Source organism: Toxorhynchites rutilus, chromosome 3, assembly GCF_029784135.1.
Source record: "Toxorhynchites rutilus septentrionalis strain SRP chromosome 3, ASM2978413v1, whole genome shotgun sequence".
NCBI classification, from domain to species: domain Eukaryota; kingdom Metazoa; phylum Arthropoda; class Insecta; order Diptera; family Culicidae; genus Toxorhynchites; species Toxorhynchites rutilus.
Window position 1 is genome coordinate 221,385,934 of NC_073746.1, and position 15,086 is coordinate 221,401,019.

General features: G+C 38.3%; 1 protein-coding gene across 1 annotated transcript in view; it reads right to left on the reverse strand.

Moving 5' to 3' along the window:
- Positions 1-931: 931 nt before the first annotated feature.
- LOC129779663 (kinesin-like protein KIF3A) overlaps positions 932-15,086 on the reverse strand; it is a 49,007-nt gene continuing 34,852 nt past the window's right edge. The window contains exons 3-5 of the mRNA XM_055787270.1: positions 2,389-3,521; positions 1,910-2,327; positions 932-1,845 (exon numbers count right to left, since the gene is read on the reverse strand). Of these exons, the coding sequence (XP_055643245.1) occupies positions 1,588-1,845; positions 1,910-2,327; positions 2,389-3,521 (1,809 nt within the window). The 3' untranslated portion in view covers positions 932-1,587. The remainder of the gene's footprint in view (positions 1,846-1,909; positions 2,328-2,388; positions 3,522-15,086) is intronic.

Sequence of the window (15,086 nt, forward strand, 5' to 3'; positions counted from 1 at the left end):
GCCCGCTTTCCGCATAACAGCGTCGAAGCCTGGCAACACCAAACGATTCCGACAAACCCCCTGAAGTCCGCGCACTGCCCGCCTGAATCAGTTTTGTAAGCTCTCGGGGAAAACCTACTCTTCCACGATTCTTCATAGCGATCGTTAGCCGATGGTACCATACGCGGCTTTGAGCTCGACGAAGGAGTGGTATGTAGGGAATTGATTCTCCTGGCATTTTTAGGGGAATCGTTGTAGGGTAAAAAGCAGGTCCGTCACTGAGCAGCCGGGCATGATTCCGGGCTGATAACTTCCCACAAATCCGCTTTCTATTGGCGATAGACGGCAAAAGAGGATTTAGGAATAAATCCTGTAGGTACCATTAAGGATAATGAACGCAAGGTAGTTCTCACAATTCAGCCTTTTTATAGATGGACCGATTACCCCTTCTTTACATTCCTCCTGTAATTGTCTTTTTTTCGGTAGCTTGATTTTGAGTAACGATTGAAAAAACGTCGATGATTTCGGATAAACCGTAAAAAAAAATAAATCGTTATCAAAACATTATGTATAAAGTTTGAATAAAAGGAGAAGCTTGAAGCAGCGGCTGGTTAGTTTAACATGGAATTGCTCTCTAGTTCACCGCAAAGCGCTGGAATTGATATGATTGCCTTGGTTTCAAGCTAAATTGCTATTTCATTAGGATAAAAACATACCATACTCAATGTTAAGAAATATACGCGACAAGACTTGCGTAAATATTTTTTGTTTAACTTGTTGAAAACGTTGAAAAATTTTTGCAGCTCTCATTTAAGTTTCTTCGCAGAAATAAACGTCACCACTTGTATGCTGTACGGACTGATAGGGACTTCGTACTGCCAGTTTCAAAAATACGTAAATAGTTTATTTAGTAAATATTGCGTTACTATCAGAATTCATTAACGAAAAGCTTCTAGGATAATTTTCATCCATATTTTTATTGATTTTCATCCAACTTCCAAAGAATATGCGACGACACAACTATGCCATCAAGAGTATTATAACGTGAAAAATGTAGTGTGAAGTGTTTTGATGCATATTTTTTATTTTTATGACTAGGATTAGCGATAATAAATATAACGCATGCACTTACACGTAGCCTCTGTCTATTTTTTTTTTTGTTCAAACCAGAACAACAAATAATGAACCTGAATGTTCTAGTACTCTTCTAAAGAACCTAATCAAAACCGCGAACTATTTTTAGCTTAACATAATCTACATATGGAATATTGTCAAACCCACAGCAACATTTAGACTAAAATATATTTTATGGTGATGTGTTATTTTGTGAGCAATTTGGTGTGTTTGACTATAAAAAAATTGCGTGAAACAGTGAGGGCCTAAAAGCTCACGAGAAATGCATGTTATTCAAATATTATCTCTCTAACAAAATGAAGCGCTGTTTTGGGGATTGCATGTTTTAAACACATCGCACAATCGCATTTTGTCAGTTTATAGTTGGGGTTATAACAACTACAGATAACGGTGCACTATGTGGCAAGAGAAGCTTTCTTTCTAGCGAACCATTTTGATTGGTTCAGTTGTGCGTTCCAAGACAATGGGTCTAACCTAATAATACTTTCTAGCAGTGGTTGGACGTGCAATTCCCGATGTACGCGGTCGGGCTGTCTTAGCTCTTACTGGTTCCGCCACAGAATCAGTATTGTAACTTAAATATACATGGGACAGATCGATCAAATCTGTTTCTTTGGTGTTGACTTTCGGTTCGGCTACGTTTTTACGCATATTGTTGCCCGTATATGCAACACATTTCAGCTGCCATTCGCCAATGTCCTCATTCCAATGGGTGAATTTTTCAATCATGTTCTTCAAATGAGAATTAACACTTATTAGCGTTGAATGATACTAAATTATTTCAAACACAACTAACCTGATATTCTTTGGGAATGTAAGAATTAATTACCAATTCACATAGCGCCAATTCCCGTGATAAACTACGAATATTTTCGTAGATTCCTTCCTTTTCACGTTGCTGCTCCTGCTGTTGGTCTGCCAGTTCCGACTTGATTCCCATGAGCATTGACATAACGCGCTGTAATTTCTTCGTCTTGCCAACACATTCCTCTTGTAGCGAACTGTACCGTTCTTCTATATCGATTCGCTCTGCTTCAATTTTTTGCAGATTTTCCTCCAATTCACGTTCGGTTTTCGTGCGGTGTTCAATTTCCACAATTGATTTTTCCAACAGGATCTCTTGTGCCTGTGCCTTCTCCAATAAGTTTTCTCCACCAACCAGGATTTTGTTTTCCAAAGAAGAAAGCTTTGCGCGTAGTTGATCCTGCTCCGATCTGGAATAAACCAAAAAAATAATAGAAAAAAAGAAAAATGTTAGTTTTATACCGCACTCACTTTGCACGACTTATTTCTTCCTCATTTTCGATTGCTTTCTTTTCAAGCAACTCTTTTTCTGCATCGGATTTTTCTTTCTTTTCTTTGGTTTTTTCCTTACATTTCTTCTCTTTCTTTTCATTGCATTCCTTCTCCTTCTCTTCGTCATCGGATTCAATTTCTTCCTCCTCTTCTGCGTCTAACTCTTCGTCTTCGTCGGTTCCAATACCGTTCATGAAAACTCCTTCCTCAAGCTGACGCCTAAGCTCCTTGATTTCTTCCTGGAAATGACGAAGCAATGCATCCTTCGGTTCTTCATTAACATGTGCCAGATTCTGGATACTCTTCGCACGACATGCATAGCGAAGGGTAGAAATTGTTTCAACATAGTTCGATTCAGCAGGACTAATACTGGCGCACATCACAGTCTTGCTGTTACCCCCTAGCGAGTCCTGCAGCAGACGAGTCAACTTTGAGTTTCGATAGGGGATATGGGTACTTTTCCCATCAACCAACGCACTTATAACATTGCCCAACACAGACAATGAAAGGTTAATTTTGGTCGCCTCTTTCAGCCTCAACCCAGAAGATTGGGTTTTACTCTGTCTCTCCGATCCGGCCAGATCGACGAGTTGCAATTTTCCCATCCTGACTAACTGTTTCCCATTTTCATCGGTTTCACTTGATTCAACTGTGATCGAAAAGATGGCGTGCGAACGTGAAGATTCGGAGTTCATCTTAGTGGCACCAACGACACGATTCTTGTTTCCTAGCTTCATTATATTATCCAAATCATCGGCATTGTGGACGACGTAACCACTCAAATCCTTTACGAACACCCCGATATCGGCACGCTCTTTCACTTCCAAACTTTTGTTGAATTCCTTTCCGAGCAAATCGCGCACCTCCTCGTTATAAATTTCCATGTAGCTGACGCGTACCAAAAATTTCTGGTTCTCCTTAGCCCGGGCGATGTGTCCAAAAATGTGCGCGAATGTGTTCGGGATGACACCCTTCGTTTGGGGCGAGTCGGGATTACCGGACATCGTGTAGGTCTTACCAGTGCCGGTTTGGCCGTACGCCAGGATGGTTCCATTGTACCCCTCGAGTACCTTATCAACGATCGGACGAGCAGTATCTACGTATAGATCAATCTGCGAAGGAGAAAAACAGATTATGTACGAATCAATGTGATTTCTCATGACATTAATAAGTATGTTATCTAGTTAGTTGTTTTACGGATATTACCATCTCATGAGTTACCTAAGTTTTCGTGATATAATTAAAAGCTATGGAAATTTTAATAGTTTGAATAGTGAAAAATTGACATTTCGATGGTCCACGCGGTATTACTAGATCACAACGTATTTTTAAGAAACAAATTAACATTACTATTAATTCACTCCTCGCAACTTTAGGGCATCCATATACTAAGACACAGCTTAAAAATATACTACAAAGTGGGCCAATAAGTCAAAACCATCCGCAGAAATCATATCAACTGTATAAAGGAAAAATGCGAGAAAGGTTGTCTTCACCTCCTTGTTGGATTTTATCATCATTATTTACTAACCACACTCAAACAGAAAACAAAAATAAAATAATCTGAGTTGTTTTTCTGGTTTTTTATGCTTCGATACAACGTACAATTTTTAAACTGGAATGTAGCTGGCTCATTTGAGCGGCTCTTTTTTGAACAGCGGTGCTTTTTTGAGCCGAGACTCTTTCAAAAAGCGATCCTTTTTTGAACCGCTGTTCTTTTTGAGCCAATACTCTTTCAAAAAGCCTCTCTTTTTTGAACAGTGGCTCTTCCGAATAGCTGCTCTTTTTCGAGCCGAGACTCTTTTGAACCGCGGCTCTTTTTGAGCAGAGATTCTTCTGATAAGCGGTCTATTTGGTGGGACCGTGGATCGTACGCTCGTTCTGACGAACCCGCTCAAATGAGCGACTCGTGAACGCTCACCCATCTCTAGGGCAAAGTGATCACCTGCTTGTTAGGTAGTATAACTATTGACTATAGATACCGTATTGATGTCGCATGTCGTAGTTTTGTGCGCATCGTATTTAAGGAATATTTCGTAAAATTCAGTTTATTCGACCTGATATCTTTGATAAATCATCAGTTTGGACGACTGTTCACATATTCTAGGAGAGGTAAATAGATATTTTGTTTGATTTCAGCGATTAATTCGCATAGAGATTTCTTAGATGATTGGGGGCAAAGTGGTCAGTGGTGGATAACGACTTACAATGTTCTGTTTCCTATACCTTATCACCAGAGATGCCAACAAAATTTTTGAAAAAGCTGGGAAAAATTTGAAAAAAAAACTTGGAAAAATTGTTTTTTAAATTTTTTATCAGTTTTGTTTATATCACCAAAAAAATAAGGATATACAATGACAGTATCAGTATGTAGCATTGGTACTACGTATAAACGCCACCGGAACTTCATTTTCATTATGTATTTATTTTTTCGTAATGAAATTTATGCTGAGGCCAATGTAATGGGGGCGTTAAAAAAATAATCGTTACGGTTACCCGTCATGGATATTATGTTGTTCTTATCTACTTGAACAACCAAAATAAATTAAAAGCGGTTCGTAACGTTCCAATATGCGTTTGACAACACTTTCCAATGTAATTCACCGCGTAGCTGACGATTGTAGCATTTTAAAAGACTTCAACTCTAAGAGAGTTTGAATTTCAACATACTTACTACTTCGTAACGGATTATAGTTGATATAAGAGTAAATATCATAACACAAATTATCGATTCTCTCAGGCATGTGTTTACATGCATATAATGCACACAGGGTCATACTGTGGCAAACACGTTCTAGTGTGAACAAGTCTGGGCACAAAAGAGTATAATTTGGGGGAGTACAACAATTGAAAATGACGAAAATATAAAAAAAACTGGATAAAACTGTGAAAATTTGGAAAAGTTGGAAATGTTTTGCCTTTGGCTGTTTTGCTTGCATGCTTTAAAAAAACTGGCAATATCCAGGATAAACTGGAAGGTTGGCAACTCTGCTTATCACATTCTGCTCTTGATGGGATCCTTTTTGTGGCTTTAACTTTGGAAAAATATGCCACACCAACTAAACCGAGCCTCATTATGCGAAATATAGGGCTGGGGAAAAAGAAATGTCGTATTTCTGATCGAAATTTGACGCTTTATTTAACATACTTAAAAATATCTAATTTAAGTCAAATATTCGCCGTTTTGTTCGCAAACTTGTTGCCAATTAGAAGCCAACTTCATTATCCCCCCCTTATAAACCCACCGACCCCCCCCCCCCCTTATTTGCAAAAAAACTCAGACAGCCAGTTTCGCAAGCCTCTTTTGAGACCAACTTAGTATCACCAAGAGCGTTTTGCATAGACCGGAAGAGATGATAATCACTTGGACCCAGGTCCGAACTATACGGTGGGTGCAATAGGACATCCCATCCGAGCTTCCGTAGCTTCTGGCGGGTCATCAAAGATGTTTGAGGCCGAGCATTGTCCTGGTGGAAAACAACACCATTCCTTTTCATCATTTCTGGCCGCTTCTGGTCAATCGCCTGCTTCAAACGGTCAAGCTGCTTACAGTAGAGAACCGAGTTGACGGTCTGGCCATAGTTGAGCAGCTCATAGTGAATGATTCCTTTCCAATCCCACCAAACACACAGCAAAACCTTCCTGGCCGTTAATTCGGGCTTGGCGATGGTTTGAACCGGCTCACCGCGCTTCGACCACGATTTTTTTTGCTTTAGGTTGTCGTACGTGATCCACTTTTCATCGCCAATCACCATCTTCTTCAAAAATGGGTCGAGTTCGTTCCGTTTCAGCAGTGCATCGCAGGCGTTGATTCGTCTAAAAGATTTTTTTGCGTCAACTCGTGTGGCACCAATACATCCAGGACAATCACAACCAGGGGTACCAAATGTACTGCATCACGACAGTAATGTCATGACTGTCGCCACCATTGTCCCGTGACAGTCACGCGATTGAATTTGTAACTACAGTCACACAGTGGAAATGTTATGCGACATTTATTGTTACTGTCGTGTACTGTACACGAATACATTCCCATGTGAGAGTATTTTGGTCTTTCGTCTGCGACAGACCCGCTTGCTCATTAGTGATATTTTTGTAGATTCTGAATGCAATAGTTATACGTTGCTACCGTCGTTGATGATTTTTTTCCCTCGTGCTGATGATGTCGGGTGTCTTAGTATATATTTTTCCAGTACAACGTCATTTTATTTCATTTCATTTTCGCAAACTAAAGAGATTAATCTGCTGTGCAGCGAAGAATTAATAACAATTAATAACTGGCGAATTCTGCAGCATATCCCGATATGGGAAAATTTAATTTGTCGATGACGCGGCTATTCCATGTAGAGAAGTTTTCGGGGGAAATAGTGTGAGCAACAGAAGAGAATCTGTTGAAAGAGGTGCGTGGAGAAGTGTGGAAGTCGTGGGTGGGTGGAAGTCGTGTGAATGAAAGTTACGCGAATGCAACTGTAGGGCCAGATTAGAATGCGGCTGGGGGAAGTGTTGCACACTTAGCAATGTAGGTTTGGACATGAAGGAGATTTTATTTTATTTATGAATAAAATATGTTTAGCGCGTAATATTAATATTATCAACAAAAATGTAAAGTAACATTTTAGTATTATTATCATTATTACTAGCTGACCCGGTAAACGTTATGCTGCCATTTAGATAATTTTTAGCGAATATATTCGTTGTTATATGACAAACAACAAGTATATTGCAAGTGTGTTTCATATTCCTATCGATATACTGAATTTGAAATATAGCCACATTACTGCCCTCATATCGGTCCACTGGATTATGAGAAAAACGTACAACTAGCAAGAAAATGTTTTAAAGATTTAAAAAAATATATCTTTCAAATGAAAGCAACATAATTGGCTCACGTAGCGTACTTTTTAGTGTAGAGCCAGTTTAGTTCTATAACTCTGTCATTGTTAAAATTCGAACATATTCGTAGGAGGTTTTTTTCCATGAAATATGATCATCTATCACCTCCTGAGAGATTCTGGGAAAATATATTAAATTCTTCTTTTACATTCAATAATCAAAAATTATATGCATGAAAAACAAATTAAAAAAACATTTTTTTGACTCGATTATATACAGGATTCGATTATATACAGTGAAAAGGAATCGGAGACTGTATGTAATCGAGTTCGCGCTGCATTAGTTTCCAACTTGGAGGATAAATCTAAACACTCCCAACACTGAGTATTTCCGACGTCACCAATATATTATCGAAGAAACTCTCGCCTAGAATTATTAAGCTGTGCGTGTTTTTCTCAAATGAATTGTTGATCATTTGTGTATCTGGATTCAGGCATCCCAACAGTAAAGCATTCTTATTACAGTCGATATGAAATTAACTCGGCTTCCTATGTGTGCACGCAACTAGTGATCACAGCCATATGTCCGATACACATCTCAAAGCGTACTGGTGAAGAAGCACAAACGCATAAGATACAGGCTAACATTACGATCGCCAGAAAAATGTCATGACATTTTTCTGGCGACAGTCACGTGTGACAGTAACCCGGGTAAACCGATGAGATTCATCGCTTCGTCAGCGACTGTTACGGCGACAGAGCGAACGGAATAGCAGACACGAAAAAATCGGAAACGAACAGTCTCCTCGGCTCACTACGCTCGGGCACGACAAATTAGATGAATTCGACGAAACACCGACTGTTGCTGTATAGTATTACTTTATGCATTCATGCTCTGTCGCTTGTATACGAGTGTAGCGCGCTCACAGAGACTGTCGATTCAATTTCATACCGACTGTTATGAAAATGCAGTACTTTTGGGATGCCTGATCACAACACTTTCAAAACGACACTTGTAGCACAGATTGTCGTATTTAAATAGCCGTATAGTATGACCCGATGCGATAAGTACACCACAAGATACGTTTAAGTGTTGCCATATATTGACAATATACGACATTTCTTTTTCACGACCCAATATTATGTGTTTCTTACAACGTTTTTGTATGTATGATTTTTAATTACGACTCTATGTGAAAAGGCCAAAATTATTTCATACTTTTATGGAATATTTCAATAATGATTTAAACAATTTTGGTCAAAAAACGCATAAATTATACCATTTAGAATGATATGTGTAAGCGACCACTTTACCTCCACGTCAATGAGACGGGTGGGGAATGTCGTGGACATAACCGGAAAAGCTTAGGACTACACCAAGCACTGCCAATTCGAATAAGTTATTGAATATCCGAGTAGTTCTCTGTACCTTTTAACAAAATTACATCTCCAACGATCCGAAAAACATCATTCCCAAATACATAATTCATACATTATGAATGATGATCGGTTACATAAAGTCCCCAACCACCAATAAGCTCAAGAACACTTTAAAATTAATACTAGCATATCCCAAAACAAACAAAAATCAGTTTAAGTTATTTTTTTTTATTTTTTCGGATATATCTTTAGAATGCATCGAACTATTGTATTGTAATAATTCGTAATAACTTATAATAACTCTTTTGTGAAAGGTTTGGTGGTCCTAAAAGCTCCAAAGGATTCGCGAGAACAAACTGCCACAGGTCGAAATTTGTGCCCTCATTCTGTCAACACACTTTTTCTAGACAAACTGAATGCAGTCATTTTTTATCAGTATCATCACTGTGCTGATCGATTAAAGGTGCAGTTCTTCTGTACGGAACCCCACTTTTTCTTTATGTCTTCCTCAGATTTGACCTCCTTGGGATGTTTCCGTAGTACCTGCTTCATAATAGCCCAGTTTTTTTCGATGGGCCTTAGTTCCGGTGCGTTGAGGCGGTTCATGTCCTTGGGTACGAAAGTGACCCCGTTGGCTTCGTATCACTCCAGGATCGCTTGCCAAATCATGTATATCTTGGCAAACTTTGTAAATTTCTGCTTCCTCACTTTCTCCAGAACATCAAAATTGTACAGGGCGGTGAAGAACAGTAGCCACGGAAGCTGCCGGAAGTCCGTCTTAACGTCATCCATGATGAGACAATGAGGCTTCGTCAACATCTGGATTTACAGTTTCCAGGCCCGTGATTTTCCCACTGCATTTGGCCATTCGTCACGATTTCTTGGCTGCTCTCTGAACGAAAGTCTTGGACACATCGCTGACCGAAGTATTGGGATTCTGCTTAAAAGCTTTCACGACACGCTTGTGATCCTGATCACTAATAGAACATCCATTCTGACCGCATTTCTCCTTCCGTTCGATGCTCAGAGCTTCATAGTAACGTTTAATCACACGACTCAGCGTTGACTGTACGATTCCTAGTTTTTTTTCTTATGTCCCGATAAGAGAGTTGAGGATTATCCAGGTTCTTGCGCAAAATCTATTCGCGACGTTGCTTTTTCAGTGACGCCATTTTTTGGAATTTCCGAAAAACTGGCAGCTATAAAAATACAGTGTAAACAATACACTCTAAATTACTTCTCTACAATTTTTCAAGAGAAAATATCCAATCGGTAATTTCCTACAACGTTTTTCCGTGTTGCAATTTGATGTAGGACACTTTTTACACGGAAGTGATGGGTGACGGTTGCCCATTGGGTGGCAACAAAATTATAACTTGTTGCCACTATCGGTTCTTCCACTACCGCTAATGATATTCGTGGTTATGCTATGCTGGAACGATAACTTTAGCGTATGAGCTTCGCGGTTAGAAAATGAGTTATGTTTTCAGAAAGCAACTGCCAAATTTATTTGATCCGACTAGCAGTAGAATCATAAGGGGAGTGACTAACAATATAGTATTTTGGTTTACTCAATGTTTTCATTGTATGAGAGAATGTGCATCTGTTGGCTTCGTTGTCTTATTATTTATATTTTTATACTCCCCTTGGCCAAGATTGCAGTTGAATGGCAATGATAGTAATATAATCAAATTGTATTTCGCTGCTGCTCTAGTCGCTTTTTGGCCGTATTTTTCGTAAAAACAGAAAATCCGAAATCAATTGTGTTGGCGGCAGCTATTGCATGAACGACTTTTCACCTCAATTGACAAACACAACTAAGTTTTAGAAAATTTCTTCTTTCCATTCCAGCTTGAAAAATTGCCTAATGATGGTTATACTATGCTGGAACGATGGCCTTAGCGATGTCAACTGCCAAATTTATTTGATTTGACTGGCGATAGAATCACCAGGGGAGTGGCTTACGATTCAATGTTTTGCTTGTATTCAAATTATATTCCGCTGTTACTTTGGAGGCTCCTTTTGGTCGGAACCATTTGAAGAGCACAAATTGAACCAATCAAAACGAGGCACACAGTGCGTTTGGATAATGTTTGACATTTCACGTTTATTCAATTGTTTATCTAAAAAAAATATGATAAATATGAAAAAAAAATGTGATAAATACGTGGAACTATTTCCTATCAATCGATGCAAACATCTTTGCGATCCATTAATAAATGCCCGAGTTATAGGCATTCGAAATCTTTCATTTTTTCCCTATATGTTCAGTGTTTAGATTTTCATTTAACCCCCCATATAGTCTTGTTAGACGTGGTCCTACTTGAAAAATGTTCTATTTTCAGCTTTTTTCCATTGATGAAAAATGTACTATTTTGAATCTTTATGATAGAAGCCATTTGCTATCTTGAAGAACAATGAGTTGAGCTATAACATTCTTCGAAAAACGGGGATTGAAGCAGTATGTGGACGCAAAATGGGCATGTTCCTTAGGGTGACTACTATGACCCCACTTCCCCTACACTATATCGAAGGTTTCCTGTATTACAAAGATATTCCATCACTATTTTAACAAATCCAATAATCAGAGCATCTGTACATTGCCTCTATCCGGTCGAAACTATGGATTGACTACGTCTCAATGTAATTTCAATATGTAGAAACTATATATCAAAACATACATTCAATCACGCTACTTATGCTGTAAAATATATTCAAAGAATAAATAAATAATAAATGCTCTCTGAAATACACGCGAAAATTCCAACACACAAACAAAATGCCACACACACAAACAGACTTCCATCGTACCTCATTGTTTATTAAATTTATTAACTTCGGCAATACCGATTATAATCGCGTGAAATGTTTCCCGCGAAGCATATGTTCCTCATTCATTATTGACTTGCATTCACTCACGCAGCTTTTAAATAGGTCAGTAACAACACTTGGCCGGCAGTGAACAGGGAATTGAATTGTCCGTCTGCTTCGTGTCATCGTGTCGAGTCATTTCGGATAGCGAACAATGAATGAATGAATGAGCTGCCAAATTGCTCTCACATGTGCTCTTCTTCTTTGTTTTTCAGTTGTATGCAACTTACAGGAAGAACAAAACTAATTGATTGAACTTTAAGGTTATGACGTCGTTTCTTTGGCCGAGTTTGTCGCGCCTTTCATAACCGAACAGACTCGGTGATATGATCGAATTATTGTAGGCGTTAATTAGTTTAATTAAGAACTCGCAAATGGTCGACTGTAAACGCCTCTGGAGTGTTCAAGAATGGGCACTTTCAACGTCGTTATCGACATGATCGATGCGATGTCTCATCTCATAAAAATTGGTTTCAAGCGAAATTCTTACATATGAGAAAATACATTGGGAGAACCATGTCAGTCACATACTTGTGTATACATTATATCGTCATCGTAGCATGTTTGGAAACAGTTCGAGGTTGTATTTACATCAATCGTTCGAGTAAATTACCGCATTGAACAAATATTATTGATTATATAATAACAAATAGAATGAAATATCATTGGAACTTTTTGATTATGATTTAGGCTGAAATTGTTTGACATACAGTGCCTTCATTACATTTTTGGCTGTATTATAGTGCCTTTTACCCTTTTAGCTGTTTCGTCACTCAGACCACGACTTTACCTCCATTCCAAAAGAAGAATGTCGAGAGTAAGAATTGAACTCGTTACCTTCAGGATTCATTCTCTCACCACTACACCAGATCGCCTCCACACGTGGCTTCATTACTGATCACAAAAATATGTTTGATTATTTTCATTATTTGGCCTTATATCGTGTCTATAGGTTATCTTGTGCAACCACAGCTCTACTACGATTCAGTGGATTTTGTCGTGAGCTGTCTAGAGCGAAACTGAAAGAGAAATCATAGAATTGAAATTGTACAATTGTTTGTACCTCTTACTCGCTGCATCGTGACTTAGCGAAAAGCCAAATTCAATATCGTCAAATAAATTGACAGCTTCAACATATGCTGTTGAATGCTCGCTATTTAGAGTAAAACTAGAAAAGAAACCATCAAAATTATTATTCATACCCTCGTATAGTGAGTTGTCTCGTATACCGAAAAAAAACCTAGAGTCCTAGAAGCCCTAGAGTGTCGATTTTTGACTTTTTTTTTCTCGAGATGACAGTAAATTTCGACGTTTCATGCCATTTTAAGACATTTGGCATAAAAAAATCGAAAACCCCTTTGTTTTTCCATGTTGATTGTTTTCATGGCTTTGAACTATAGGGTGCTATATTTTTTTATATTTTTTCTTGAAAGCTGAGGATTTCTACATAACATATCTCGACATCAGAGAGACTTTTTTCGTTTTTGAGATATGATTTTTCAAGGTTAACCGGTGGTCCGAAAAATCATTTTTCCCCTTTAATGTCAACGGAGGGTACTGAAATCTAATCCACAATGCCGCTTAGTGAACGGACGTGTATAAGAAAGGCTGTTGCAATAAGTGAAACGGGTAGAGCTTGAATTGCGATAGCGACTTACATGCAACTGATTCGCAGTGGTATATTGGTTATTGATGGTACGAAATCAGAGAAATGCACAAAATAAATGTCTAGTAAAATAGAAATGCTTCCAATTTTCGTCAATTCAAACCATTTGCGGACTAGAAAATTTTAATGTATGGCATACCGAACAAATCTTAGAGAATTAACAATTCGATTGATATGAAAATCTTCAAAATCCGTTCACATTAAAATAGTATCTCATCAAAATGTGATATGTTTTCGTGAAATAATATTAACGTTGGTACAAACTTCCCCAAATTTAATACTGGTCGGGCCCTATTATTTACAGACTCAATTATATATGATTTGATTATATACGGAGAATTCAAGGCGTATCTACGGTTTATGATGCGACTGTTTGGTCACTAAGTGGGTGAGGGCAGCCGTATATGAAAATAGTACTGAAGAAAGCTGTATTCGAATAAACGTATTGGAAAGACAAAGTGTTGGCAACGTAAAATGTAGTATTGGATAGAATCCACAAACCGTGCACAATCGTATTGTGTCTTGTGTACAAAAAAACCACTATATGGAAATGTGTAAAGCTCCACATTTTAGTACTTCATCCAGAAAAAACAAAATGATTGTATTGTAACAGAAAAGCTAAAGACGAAAGGAAGACAACGATTTATTTCTGCGAAACATGTGACGTCCTTCTCTGCATGTTGGAAATTATTTTAAAAAGTATTACAGAAAAATGATTTCAAAAAATGAAACATTTTATATTATCAATTGATTGAATAAATATAATACATTGAATTCTACTACTGTAAATCACTGTGATCAGGGCCCGAAATCTTCGAAGGTGAAAAATGAAGACCGACTCTACTCTCAGTAGCTTCGCTTCGACTAGAACTACTTCGGCAGTCGCCTACAACAAAAAGTGACTTGACTAGAAAATGAATTGACTAGCGTTGACTAGCGAGGATGACTGGTGAACTAGTCCAATCAGTGGTTATTTTAACTGACTCGACTAATGAATAAAAGTCTGCCTCTTCATTCAACTAACATCAATCCACACTTCCATTTCCCCCTGACACTAATTTTATACCCGCGTACACAATCTTATTTTTACGTTTATAAAGGGGAACGAAAACATGATTTCTGACGCAAAAAAGAAGTTACCCCATCAATGGACGGTTTATTAACTACCCATCGTGAACTCAAACCAACGAACTCAGACATCTATCAAGTATGCTATAAAGGTCCTCGATTTAGTATTAGTTAGTAATAGGCGTGCAAAATAGCGCGCACACACTGCACGCTATTTTATACGTGTGAATAATTTTCTTGTACGATACAAAAGAATCTAGCTCACCTGTAGCGTATGTCAAACCACGTTGAACTCAAACATCGATGCATGTGTACATGGGAGAGGGAAAGAGAGGAACGAATTCGTGTTGGGGGAAATCACTTCAAAATGCAGTGAGGACAATTTGACTGGGAGGAATGAAATGATATAGTCGAGTAGGTAGAGGGAGATAGCGACTAAACGCCCGACTGACTGTTTAGTTTGGCGGAGAAACTGATGAAGCCAAAAGTCATTACTAACTGAATACGTATATAGTCAGTCAGAAAGTCAGCTGACTATCCTCAGTTGACTATGACTATGCAGACCCCTGACAGTGATTCATTTAGATAAAAATAGTAACAAGTTGACAGCAAACAACTTTCAAAATAAATCGAATGCAAAGGGTTCAAATTCTAATTGAAGACTCGACTGGAATTGTTTCGAAATATATTGCAGTGAAATTAAGAGCGATAGGAGTGTTGATATGTTGGTGAATAGATATGACCATTTGTTGCTTCGGACATTTCGAGCGTCGGAGGAAAGTGGCGTCGAGTGCTTAACACGTTGAACCCCGTGTCGGTCCCTGAACTGACATTGAGGTTTTTATTAGAAAAATGTTGAT